General features: G+C 32.6%; 2 protein-coding genes across 2 annotated transcripts; one reads left to right on the plus strand and one right to left on the minus strand.

Moving 5' to 3' along the window:
* Positions 1–2,811: 2,811 nt before the first annotated feature.
* On the minus strand, positions 2,812–3,975 carry LOC25499094 (NADPH-dependent aldehyde reductase-like protein, chloroplastic). Its single transcript, XM_013594245.3, has one exon. The coding sequence runs from the start codon at positions 3,839–3,841 to the stop codon at positions 3,059–3,061; it is 783 nt and encodes a 260-aa protein (XP_013449699.1). The 5' UTR covers positions 3,842–3,975; the 3' UTR covers positions 2,812–3,058.
* A 5,921-nt stretch (positions 3,976–9,896) lies between these two features.
* LOC112416436 (uncharacterized) lies at positions 9,897–11,439 on the plus strand. The gene is made up of 2 exons (XM_024770248.2): positions 9,897–10,491; positions 10,577–11,439. The coding sequence occupies exons 1-2, from the start codon at positions 10,363–10,365 to the stop codon at positions 10,874–10,876; spliced, it is 429 nt and encodes a 142-aa protein (XP_024626016.1). The 5' UTR covers positions 9,897–10,362; the 3' UTR covers positions 10,877–11,439.
* Positions 11,440–14,243: the final 2,804 nt, after the last annotated feature.

Consider the following 14,243-nt stretch of genomic DNA (forward strand, 5'->3'; position numbering starts at 1 on the left):
CATAGGAGACTTAACTTCTTCTTGTTTTTTTTTTGCAAAATTGATGTCAACCATTGGATGTACTTGAAATTTTTTGAAGACCATGGTATTATCATACTCTCTCAACACTACATTCTTTTTACATTCCATCATCATTCTCTCTCCCCCTCCATGTTTTTGATTACCCGCCCACCACCGCCACCAACAGCAGCCTTTCATGGTTTTTTTAACTCATCCTTTCTCTGTCAAACACGTTGATCTTCAACAGATTTCTCTGTCAAATGTTGACACCGACCTTCTTCTTCCATGTATTTGGATCCAAAATGAAAAAAAAAATATTACAATCAATTGTTAGATCTGTTTTCTGCAAAGCATTCACATTCTTCTCTTTCTCTGTCGTTAGAATTGTTGAGAGTTTAAAATCGTTGAGAGGAACAAAGGGGTGAACTGAACAATATTTGGATATAATAATAATAATAATCAATATTCATTCTAAGATCTAAAGAACTATGAGTTCCTTCATCACCTTATGACCATACTGTTCTTCCTTCTCAAACTCACCCTCTTGAATTGTAGGAAGATATCCCATTAGAGTATAAGCATGTGTTTGTTTTTGTTGTCTTTAGAAATTATTTTGGGTAATAAGCATCCAAATCTAGTGATGTTTATTGTTGTGATGAAACGCTATTACAAAGGGGTGAATTGAACAACAAATTTGGAAAAATATGGTGTAAAACATCCATAATAGTTAAGATAGACCTTCATAATCTAATGATTGTCATCCATTTTACAAAAAAAAAAAAAAAAAAGTTAAGTCTCCTACTGTAAGAGACCTAAAGCCTTTGCCCTAAAATTTGCTATAAGATTGAATGTGTAAGAATGAGGTTGCAAACCTCCATTTATAGTTTCCAAAATTGAATTTTCGTATATCGAGTGTATTGCTTGTTGGACAAATAATTGTTTCTTCCCCAATAAAATTATGTCATGTTAGCCAAGTGCACATCTGCAGTTAATTTCTACCGTGTCTTTACTGAGCCAAAGACACTATATGTCGAAACAAGCATGATAATTCACAATTTGGTAGTGTCTTGCAATAACGATCATTCCCTTGAAAAGCATCAATGCTTTAATTTTGTGATTTGTTAGATTTAAAATTAACATAAAATTAAAATTTGATCTTAAAATGTGTTATATATTAATGTAAATATGGGTATATTATGGGTTCAGTGAGACCTATTTTATAATCATTGGTGGGTTGTATAGATATTTAAAAAATATAGTTGAGTTGTTTAAATAATTGAGATTTAGGAAGTAAAAAAAAGAAAATTAGTGTGGTCTATTTGTGCCACCAAATTGGATATCTTGAATATGTATTAGCTCTTAGATCGTCTCGCCAACTGTTTTCTTCGTTGGGAGAGTTGTCGGCTTAGTCAGGTAGGACTTTTGAACCGTCATTACTCGTTAGACGAGCCACATGCTTTGCTCGGCATGCTTTAAAATCTAAAATTTATATACAAACATAGATGGAAAACATGAATTTGAAGATTGAAAGATGATAAAAAAAGAAAATCATGGATTTTTTATTTATTTTTTTTAAGGGAAGAAAATCATGGATTTGAAACTTTTAAGTAGAGTGATAAAAAGATAAATCATTGTCTGAAATGAAGTGGAGAGATCATAAATGAAATTCTAACTTTTAAGTACATTGATACTTGTAACATTTTTTGTGAAAGGAAACCAATTACCATTACATACACCCTTGATGGAAGTTAAATATCCAACACAATTATTAAACCGGTGAAGAAAAAAAAAAGGCTTAAACTCACTTTTTTATCCCATAAATTTGCAGAAGTTACAATTTTGGTCCCCTATTAAAAAAATAGCAAAAGGGACCTCATGTCTACCTCTTTTGCAAAACGTCAATTTTGACTCAGTCAACCGTATGTGGCACACCACCTGTGTATTTATTTTTATTTTATATTTTTTTTAATTTCACGCGTATAATTAATTAAAAAAAAAACCAAAAAAAAAAGGGTGAGTGAAACATATTTATTAATGGAATTAAGTAAATCAAAAATAAAAGAAAGAAGGAAGGGCACATGAGTGAAACACGCACCGCCCCACCTCTCTCCCAAACAAATCAGAAACCACCAACCCCTCCTCACCTTGCCACCATTTTGTTGTCAGTCCGCCACCTCCCTCCCCAACAAAACACACAAATTCGAGACCCGCAGAGATGGCGGTAACATGCTCGTTTTTCATTCTCAACCGTCATTCATTAATCCCTTCACATGAATTTGTGGTGAGTTTCTTATTCACATGGCTCCGGCCTTCATCAAATCATCTTCAACATTTATCAATTCATCTCCTACTTGAATCAAAACCCAGAAACACGAATTCATCTCTAACATTTATCAATTCCACTCTTGCTTGAACTGAAAATCAGAAACCCAAAAAAGAAATGGTCCAATCTTAAAATTGAAAACCCTAAAAAATAATTTAAGAAAACCAAAATGAGCTTCAACAACTCATAAAATTCAACTTTAAAGAAAAGATTGTTGACAAAGATGTAGAACTGAGGTTAGATGAGGTATTGGGTGTTGAGGAGTTGGTGGTTGAGGAATGGGTTGTGGTGGTAGTTTATGATTGCTGCAATATTGATGGAGGTTAGGGAGATGGTTGAGAGAGAGGAAAGGAGAAAAGAGGTGCCCTCCCATTTTTTCCTTTTCCTTTTCCATTTATTTTTATTTTATTTCATCATTATTATATTTTAATTTTATAAATACACGCGTGGTTTTTTTTAATTCAGAAAATACACTGGGACACATAGGATTGATCAGATCAAAATTGATGTTTTGCAAAAGAGGCTAAACATGGGTCACTTTTGCCATTTTTTTAATAGGGGGCCAAAATTACAACTTTTGCAAACTTAGGGATTAAAAAGTGAATTTAAGCAAAAAAAAACAAAAAAAAAAAAATGAAAAACTACGATTTCTAAACCTCGTATTACACAGGACAGAACACACATCCCTATGTCTAGCTTGATATAAAAGTCCTTAAAAAGGTTGTCGTGGATGAACTAAACAAAGCCACCATTGACACGAATAATTTGAGCATTAACCCATTCACCAGAATCAGATGCCAAAAACCCAACAACAGGCGAAATATCTTTAGTCTCACCAATTCTACCAAACGGATTACTTTCTGCAATCATCTTCACCCTCTCCTCCGACTTCCCTTCTAAAAACAACTCCGTTGCAGTCGGTCCCGGCGCCACGCAATTCGCAGTAATCCCAGTCCCCTTCAGCTCCTTCGCCAGAATCTTCGTCATGGCTTCCACTCCCGCTTTCGATGCCGTGTACGCGCCGTAACCTGGCTTAAACGCCGCTGCTAGTGAAGTTGTCAGAAATATAATTCTACCTCCACCGCCACGCTTTAACCTGTTCGCAGCTTCTTTTGCACAGAGAAACGCTCCCCTTGCGTTCACGTTCATGATACGATCGAACGTTTCAACGGTTGTGTTTGCTATAGTTGGTAACTCGGCGTCGAGGACTCCGGCTGAGTTGACTAGGATATGAACTGGTGAGTTGAAGGCTTGTTCAGCGGAGTCGAAGAGAGATTTTACACCTTCTGGATCGGATACGTCGGCGCGAACGGTTATGGCTCGTGGAGTGGTTTGATTAGCGTTGATCTCGGCGGCAACGGAGTCAGCGAGGTGGGAGTTGGAAGTGTAGTTGATGACGAGTCTTGCGCCGAGTGAAGCAAGGTGAAGTGCGATCTCTTTTCCGATTCCGCGGGAGGAGCCGGTAACGATTGCGACTCGGTCTTGAAGTGGTGGTGATTGGGGAAGTGAAGTTGCCATGACGGTGTATGTGAGGTGAGGAATGAAAAGAATTATGTTAGATGGATGGATCTGGCGAGGGTACTTAAATAAATGACGCGATTCAAATTTTGGAGAAAAGGTTGCGTAAGCTCATATGTCATATACTCAGGCATACATGAGAGAAGAAGACTATAAAATACAATATGAGAAGACTTTAGAAATATATTTGTTTAGCTTGAATTATATTATATTCGTTAAAATGATGCTTCTGTCATCAAGTTGTTCTATTAGGGGTACGGAGATATGTCATCTTAAATAGTGATTTTTCATTCTTAGATATTCAAGGAGTAACTATAATAGTTAAGTAGTGCTAACAACATTTTCTTTTCAATATTCTTTTCAACACTTACTTTTTAATTCACTCAAATCATAGTGGGTCTTGCACTTTAAAAATGAGTTCTACTTAAATGGATCATAAATTGATTTTATCCAATAAGAAAATGAGTGTTGAAAAAAGAGTGTTCATAGCATTCCTCAATAGTCTTTCACTATTGAAATTTTAAAATAGTTTGTGATAATTTAGTTAAAGAAATCTCTATGTTAAATTGATATGTTCATATTATTATAGTAGTCTTTAAATATACTTATTTATTGTCATATTATTCTTCATAAGCATTTACTTACTGTCATATCATTTCTTATAAGAAAATAATTATTATCAGCGTTGCACGGTTATTTTAACATCGAAAACTATTTTGACCAACAAAATGCACATTTAAAGACTATTTTAAATTTTTGATATATTGAAGGATTATTGTGACTATTTATTATCAGTAGTGCTATATACAACGAAGCCGATTATCCCGAATGTATAACAAGACAACAATTCACCAATGAAAAAGCAGGCTTCACGGATATCATGGGAAAGTCAATATGAAAAATGGAAGTCAACAAAAAGTCAAAAACGACTTGGTGGAAAACACATATCGTGATGGGTCGTGAAACTGAAATTCGCAATGAATAGCATCATTGATTTATTATACACTCAGAGACAATATTTATCCAAAATTATGTTGTGGCTTGTCCAAAATTATGGTATAATCTTAGACGATATATGGATATTAGGAATTATTGTTGGATTGATACGGTAAAACCATATTTTTCATTCAAAATATACACAAATATATTAAAAAATTAACATTGCATACTGAAAATAAAAGAATATACTCGAACATATAAAGTAGTAATAATATAGGTTAATATAATGTAGTAATATATAAGATTAAAAATCAACAAACAATATATGAATGCATTATATAATGCTAATAAAATAATAAATAACTGTTAAAATTTAATTTTGCGGTTAGGTTTAATTTGGTTTCGAAAAAGTTATCTAAAATTCAATCAAATCCAATCTTAACGGTTTTTACAAAAACAACATCCAAATGCATTCAAAATATTTTGGTTTTTTGTGGTTTTCGGTTCTTTTACCAATTTACGGTTTTATTTTAAATCGGTTTGAATTTGAACATCCATACATTCATCGCATGAAATGAAATAGGTTACAATTGATTGGTCCAATTACGCACTTACCTAGGCAAATTTTTGTCAAAGATGGTCATGCAAGAAGCAAGCAAAATACATAATCTTCTTTCAATCACTCTTTTTTCCAACTTCTTTCAAAATACTTCATCTGTCTCATAATGTGTGATCCATTTATTAAAATAAAAAATTATCTATTTGATTTTAAGACATTTATTAATTACTTATTTCCCAATTTATCTTATAATTAATACTATAATCATAAACTCAAAATTAATATAAATCAATATATTCCGTTGTGCATGTATGATAATGGTGATTACATACTTCATTACATGATAAATGATGTAATTTAGTAAAAAGGATCGGACCCACATGATACTTTCCTAATTAATACTTCTTTCCGAATCTCAAACATTCTTGTTGTAATGAACTCCTTTAGGTGAGCTTTCATTTTCATGTTATTTCTTAAGCTCAACGTGAGTTAAAACTTTTTGTAGTTAAAGATCAGTGATGTTATAATTAAAATTTGCATTATAATATAGGGTTCTGTTAACCGGTGCCCTCGGAGCACTAGTTAAACATATCATAAAAGGAAACTGTTTTTGATTTTATTATAAATTAATTACATAATTTTAATGCATTAATTATTATATAATTTCCTTTTTTATATCCTTAACCCGTGCCCCGGAAGCACCGGTTAACATTTCCCTATAATATATTGCAGTGTATTTAGCTCCTTTTAAACAAGTTGTTTTAACTTTGCTCTTTGAAATTTATTAGGTATGTCTGAAAACATTACGTATCTTCAGATGGTTTAACTAAGTGCAAATATACATTAAGTAATATTAGTATAGAGATGATAAAGTTTCATCGCTAGTCTTTTGAGCTCAAAAGAGGATGAAGATGGAAACTAGTTGATTTAATTTTGATAGAGATAATGATCTTCAACATCTATTTTTTTTTTATTTTTTTTTTAAAGTTTATAGAGAAGCTTCATAGTGTTATTCTTGCATACTTTGATTTGATATATGAAGTATGAACCCGACTAAGTAGTACTCCTATGAGAGTCATGATAATTGAGTCGAAAAAGTTATAAGGCCAAATGAGAATTTTTTTTTTTTTCTGCCCTTATTTAATTCCAAAAATACAAAAATGCCCTAGTTTTGAAAAAAATTGCATAAATGCCCTACTTTTCAGAATTTACTGATACCTTGCAACCCCCACTTGCGGGGTACCTTAAAAAAAATTTAAAAACTAACTACCCCGCAAGTGGGACTTGCGGCCTCCTTTTTTTTTTTTTTTTTTTTTTTAAAAAAAATTAAATAACTATAACTACACTACACGCCTATATTTTTTTTTTTTTTTTTTAAAAATTAATAGATTGCTACGCCTGGTAGTGGATTGCGGTAGCTCCAACAAACATGGGATTCCGCAAGTGGGGGTAGCAATCTATTAATTTTAAAAAAAAAAAAAAAAATATAGGCGTGTAGTGTAGTTATAGTTATTTAATTTTTTTTTTAAAAAAAAAAAAAAAAAAAAGGAGGCCGCAAGTCCCACTTGCGGGGTAGTTAGTTTTTAAATTTTTTTTAAGGTACCCCGCAAGTGGGGGTTGCAAGGTATCAGTAAATTCTGAAAAGTAGGGCATTTATGCAATTTTTTTCAAAACTAGGGCATTTTTGTATTTTTGGAATTAAATAAGGGCAGAAAAAAAAAATTTCGCCAAATGATCCCATGTTGCAGCATCTAGGGGTGTATATGGGTTGGGTCAACCCAAAAAATCCGTCAAACTTATCTAAAAAATTTCAGAAAAGTGGGTTGGGTTGGATGATTGGATGAATATGGTTTTAAAAAATGAAAAACCCATAAAAAATAACGGATTTTAGGTAAAACCATACCAAACCCACTTACCAAAAAATATTCATATTTTTATTTTTATTTACATTTTCATAGGGAGGAAGGAGAAGAACAAAGGTTTTGGTTATAATCTTTCTATAAAAAAAAAGTTTTGGTTATAAATCATGTCTAATTTTTAAAATTGACATAACACATCCTCTATATTGAAAATCAAAACATGTTAGAGTTACAAATTATGATGTTTCACTTTTTAATTATTTTGAAGTTAACGCAATTTTACATCATCCAACTTTAATTTGTTGCAAGTATTTTATGATGAAATTTGTTATTTAATATTATAACTTATTATTTTATAAATATAGTGAAATAGATTACACAATTTTTTTAAGAAAATAAAAAGTTGAGTAATTTTTATGAGAAAAAAAATATGAGGACTGTAGTCATTTAATATTATAAAAAAAACAGAAAAATAATTTGGGTAACCCACTACCCAACCAAAACCAAACCGAAAACTAGTGGGTTTGTCCAAACTCACCCATTAATATAATAGGTGGACATTCTACCTCACCCAAACCGGAATACCCTATATGATTCGGGTATTGGGTTTGGTCAAACCCAACCCAAATCCACCCAGATGCACCCCTAGCAGCATCCTAAGCGCATTGTAAACCGATTTCATAACTAAGTCGCGTCCTTAACTACTATTTACCACCTGAACTCTAGGCAAACCTTCTCTCATTATTTCTTGCATTTTTTTTTTGAAGGACTCATTATTTCTTGCATTGTTTGCTTCTAATTTTATTTTACATATTAAAAACCTAAAATGTTATATTTACTTGTCATTTGGAATCTTGAATAGTTACTCTTACAAAATCGGAAATATTTTGGCGTATGAACCTTGCAAGTATAATACTTTCCTTTCACTTTATTATAACGGTGTATATTTGCACACTTGCATTTCATATTCGTAACAATACATTAATAAAAATTAATTATGAATCAAACATTAAACAACTAAATTATTAAGTTAATGATATTTTAAAATTTCACCAATGACTAAACTACTAAAAATGCCCTTCTGTGTCCAGGTTCACCATCTTCTTCATGTTGATTTCATGTCTGAAAAAAGGGTAAAAACCTATGTGGTTTCATCGGTGTTTTTTCTAGTATACGATGAGAAAAACAATTCTAACTTTCTCAATACCTTTATGCAAATCCATGTCCTCAACTTTCTAAAGACCTTTTTGAAGAAAATGAAGAAAACACACCAGTCGGGGACCGAGGCCAAAGAAGTGAAGTTCAAATATGAACGCCCAAGGATTTTCTGCTACTATTGTGGCAAATTTGGTCATGTCGAAGATTATTGTGAGATACTATTTTCTCAGGCATCAAATGATGGTGTCAAGCATGGGGTCCTAGTACTCATGTCGAGGCTAGGGGTGGAAGCAGTTGATGACTAGATGATAACCACTCTATGAATCCATATTTTTCAATGTAACTAGAGGCACAACTTTTGATGGTGCATTCAATACTAGCATCGTAAAAACTTTAATGACTCAACAACAAATATCTAAAACGGTCACATTTTGTCGATGTCCTAAAAACTCCACGTTTACTGGCACAATAAATCTATAAGGAGGCTTCCATTTTTCAGGTTGCAAATAGCAATGATGAGGACAATCTAATTAATTGATAACTTAATTGCGAGTAATCATACATTTTGCTGTGGTGTTTGGATAGAAGAAAACGTGATTCTGCAGAACGTGATAAAGTGTCCAAACGCGGGTTTGATTGAAGCCACAAGTTCAAGCTTCTGCGTCAAAGCAAACGCCAGTTGTAGCTTCAACTTTTCAGTGACATGTATATTTACCAAATTACCCATAAGCTATACTCCAATTTCCTACGCATAAAGATATTTCTCACAGTTTTCTTCCTTTTCATTACTTCACATCACTTCAAACTTAAATTTTCTTAATTGTGAAGATTTTGCATATCCAAGCTTTCAATTATCTTCAGCTTTTCCCCTATTTTTTCAAATTTCATGGTTAATCTCATTACTCATGGTAGATGTGTTGGTTGGGTGAATTTATTCCTTCAGCTTTTCCCCTATATATGATGCTTATGAGCTACTTGTGAGAACCATTCCATTGCTCTGCCAAGGCCTGAAGGTAAATACATATTCATTTTTTTTTCTTTGATTACTTGCTTCAATATTGTTAATTTCTATTTCTCTTTTCTCTATTTGTTACAAGTTTTACATTAATTTTTTCATCCTACATCAATGCATTGTATGTGTTTGATAAATAGTCTCAAAGAAAAAACAATTTTCTTATATTGGTATGTTTATGTTGATGAATTTTCTTGACCTGTAGAAGTGATTGTTCTGTTATTATTGATGTTTATCTTTATTTTTTTCTTTCTGTTTTTGTGTTTTTAGCAAGGAGTCTATTGTTTTTGTTTAAGGTACTTGGTGTGTTCAAAGTAATTGAATGAACTAATGTAAGAAAAGAAACTTATAGCTTCAAGCCATTGTTGTAATTCTAATTTTTGTGCCTTTACAAAAAATTCTAAAGTAACAGAACTTCTTCTAGCACAAAGTAACAGAACTCATTCACAGAACTTCTTCTAGTATTGTTTTTGTTTTCTGTTATCATTTTCATCTGCACAAAACAAGGGTATTGGTGTTAGTTTGATCAAGTTGCTTATGTATAGTTTGTTTCATTTTTTTTATCATACTTTTGTGTATATAGTATTATGGACTCACTTAAGAGGAAAGTTTCTGCTAACCCCCCTTCAACTAACAATGAGGGTCAAAGTTCCAAAGCTAGTTGGAGGGATCTTAAAGCCACCGAGTACTTTGTCAAGGCATGTTTGGATCAAGTTTCCAAGAGTCAACGCAATGGTACTTGTTTTACCAAGAAAGGATGGCAATGTATTGTTTCCCAATTTAATGAACAAAGTGGACTGAATTATGACAAGGTAAAATTGAAGAATATGTATGATAGCTTGAGAAAGGAATGGAAAGTATGGTATAACTTGTTTGGAAAAGTTCCAAGAGTCAACGCAATGGTACTTGTTTTACCAAGAAAGGATGACAAGGTATTGTTTCCCAATTTAATGAACAAAGTGGACTGAATTATGACAAGGTAAAATTGAAGAATATGTATGATAGTTTGAGAAAGGAATGGAAAGTATGGCATAACTTGTTTGGAAAAGTTACCGGATTAGGATGGAATTTTGAGAAGAATACCGTTGATGCATCCGATGAGTGGTGGGAGAAGAAAGAATTGGTATGCGAATCGCAAATATCTTGTTTAGTAATATTTTTAGGCTTATATTTACCTTAGATTTATATGTTAGGTTATGAATATGCAGGAAAATCCTCAATATGCAAAGTTTAGAGACAAGGGACTTCCATTTGCTCACCAACTAACCACACTTTTCAAGGATTTTGTGGCTAATGGAGAGCATGCTTGGGCACCATCAAGTGGTGTATTACCTAATGAGAACTTGGGTAATGATGATAATGATGTTGGCTTGGATGTTGAAGGCTCGGGTGATAGTGAAGATGCAAGCATTGGAGCAACAACTGGTTTTGGAAATATTAACTTGAATACATCACAAGGAGCTGCTAGTCAAAGTAGTGGACAAAAGAGAAAGAGTTATTGGGGCTGAACAAAAAGGAAAGAAAAAAGCTACTCCTTCAACGTCAATAGCTGAGGCTGTTAATGATATTGCGGAGACTTGCAAGTCGCGGAATGAGGCTATAAGTAATGCATCTATTGGTGAGGTGATGGCTGAGATTCAAACCATGGAGGCAGTTACTTCTGATTTAGAGTTTCATACAATGTGTTGTAACCTAATGATGTTTAAGCCAGCTAGGGAGATGTTTGTATCACTGCGGGGTTTTGAGGAAAGAAGGTTGATTTGGCTCAAATTTGCATCATTCAACCCTACTCTATTCATGAGGCCGTGATTTGGAAAAAAAATTGGCTCAAGAATTGGCTTAGTGATGTGTCTTGGATTTAGCTTATGCTTTTGGACTTAGTTTATGTATTTGGTTTCTTAGTTTATGTATTTGGTTGCTTAGTTTGTGTTTAGATCTTCATTATGTCGCACTATGTGTTAGGATTTCCCTTTATAAATTTCGTATTAAGAACTCAAGTAGTATGGTGATATAAAACCTATGTATTATGCCTTGTGAATTTGAATGAAGTGAATTTGTTACATGGTTGCCTCTGTTATTTTTTATATGACTTATTGGTTATATTATTAAATGGTAATGGAAATTATTGTGTCTGGCAGACAAGTGTGAACTAGTTTGTGCTAAGCTGCAAAAGGATGTACTGTATGTAGATGTGTTGAAGATTGGGACTACAACAAAATTATCATCTGTGTCAGGTAATAAAGCATCTTACAGAACTTGTTTGGCGCATGTATTATGCTAAAGTTCACTTTTGTAGGTTTGCCTTCTTAATTGGCAATCCCCGGTTTCTAGCTATTTTAAATTATAGTTGTTTCTCTTTATCTATGTTAGTCTAGTAATCTAGTGTTAGTATATGAGCTTGAAAGGCTGATGCTTATATATCATGCTTATATGTTAGTTGGAACCTGTGAACTAATTACCTTCATTTTATCTGATATATAACAACCTTAATGATTAGGAGTTTTGAGGCTGGGGTATGCTTTTTTCTGCTGCTACCTCCTTCTCAGGTTTGTTGCCATTTTTGTATATGGCAGCCTCAAGTCCTTAACAGTTGCAGCTAGGTGCTTTTTTCTGGTTCTGTGCGCGTGTTCTAACTGTTGGGATTTTCTATTTTGTTGTTTTGTTTCAGAGGCCTTATGTTGTTGTCTGCTACCAGTCATTCATAATAATTTTAAATTGTCGGCCACCTTTTAAGATACATTCAATGCACGTATTTTTTTTTAGAAGATTAAGAGGATTCATTGAATACCAGTAACCTTCCTTCACTAACCAAATTACAAACAAGATAATTATGGGCTCAAGGGTATACAATGCACATGTATTTTGGTGCATGTATTATACTGACAGATGGGATACAATGGATGGTAGTGTTTATATATTGTGATTTATTTGCTTTACTTCACAATGGATGGTGTGTTTATATATTGTCATTTACACACAAGTCCATCTTTATTAAAATGAATGTATGGAAGGAACAATTGGAACACAATACACAAGAAGAAGAAGATGATGATACATTTGAAGAATCCTATATTTTGACTGCACTACTTGGTGAGTATGCAACAAAAATTTATGTAAAGAGCCATGTAGAACTAGTGAGCTCACAGGTCATGCATGGGTTCAAGAAATATTGCAAGGGAATCCCACTCGTTGTTACGAGATGTTTCGAATGGAAAAACATATTTTTCATAAACTTTGCCATGAATTGGTGGAATATGATTTAAAGTCTTCTAAACATATGGGGGTTGAAGAAATGGTTGCAATGTTTTTGGTCGTTGTAGGCCACGGTGTCGGTAATAGAATGATTCAAGAAAGATTTCAACATTCGGGTGAGACTGTAAGTAGACATTTTCATCGTGTACTTCATGCATGCCTTAAATTGTCCTTCAAATATATTAAACCCGAAGATCCTATGTTTCGTGAATGTCATGTCAAAATAAAAAATGATCAACGTTATTGGCCTTCTTTTAAGAATGCTATAGGAGCAATTGATGTTACACATGTGTCATGTGTAGTTAGTGCTAGTGAGCAACCAAGGTTTATTGGAAGAAAATGATATCCAACACAAAATATTATGGTTGTATGTGATTGGAATATGTGTTTCACTTTTGTATTAGGTGGTTGGGAAGGCACTGCCCATGATGCCCGTGTTTTTGACAAAGCTCTTACTACTGCTAACCTTAACTTTCTGCATCCTCCTCAAGGTATGTTATATATTGCCTTACTAGATATGATTTGTTATATCAATAATTAATTTATTTTCATATTTTAATAATTAATTTATTTTTAGGTAAGTATTATTTGGTAGATTCTGGTTATCCAACACCAATAGGGTACATTGGTCCATATAGATGTGAACGTTATCATCTTCCTGAATTCAGACGTTCAAGTGGGTTCGAAAATCATAATGAAGTATTCAATTACTATCACTCAAGTTTAAGATGCACAATTGAAAGAACTTTTGGAGTATGGAAGAATAGATTTGCAATTCTGCGTAGCATGCCTAAGTTCAAATATGAGACGTAAGTTCATATAGTTGTCGCAACAATGGCAATACACAACTTTATTAGAAGGAGTGCTGAAATGGATGTTGATTTTAATCTTTATGAAGATGAAAATACAGTCATTCACAATGATGATCATAGATCAACTAACTTGGATCAATCCCAAAGTTTCAATGTAGCTTCTTCTTCAGAGATGGATCATGCTCGAAACTCAATCTGCGATCAAATTATAGCGTATAAGCTAAATAATTAATTTGTAATAATTTTCAATATTATATTGCACTTGAACTTATATTATCTATTATCCATATGTAATATACTTTACAACCCTGCCATTTTTTATACATATTTAGAAATCTATGATTATGTATTAATAATTTACGTATATTTTAGTTTACAATTGTGTAATTTCTCATTTGTTTTACATCTTTTTATGCTTATATTATTTTATTAAAAATCACCCAATTGATAAAAATATAATATTAAAAATAACATAAATTAATATTATTTTAAAATTAATTTTGGAACCAATAAAATTCATGTATGATAAGTTGAAATAATTTTTTAATGAGAATGAGTTTTAAATACAATTAAAAGGATAGTTTAGTCATTACACATTTAAAATTAATTTTGATTCAAACTATCCAAACAACATCAACCCACAAGAATCACTTTTAATAAAGTTTCTCCAAACATAAATCAATTCACATTCAATTCACTTTTAACCAAAATCAATTCTCTCAAACTCAATTCTATCAAAATCAATTCTCCCCGCCGCCATACCAAACACACACTATGAATCCATATTTTTCAACGTAACTAGAGGCACAAC

The sequence above is a fragment of the Medicago truncatula genome, chromosome 7 (assembly GCF_003473485.1).
Source record: "Medicago truncatula cultivar Jemalong A17 chromosome 7, MtrunA17r5.0-ANR, whole genome shotgun sequence".
NCBI lineage: Eukaryota > Viridiplantae > Streptophyta > Magnoliopsida > Fabales > Fabaceae > Medicago > Medicago truncatula.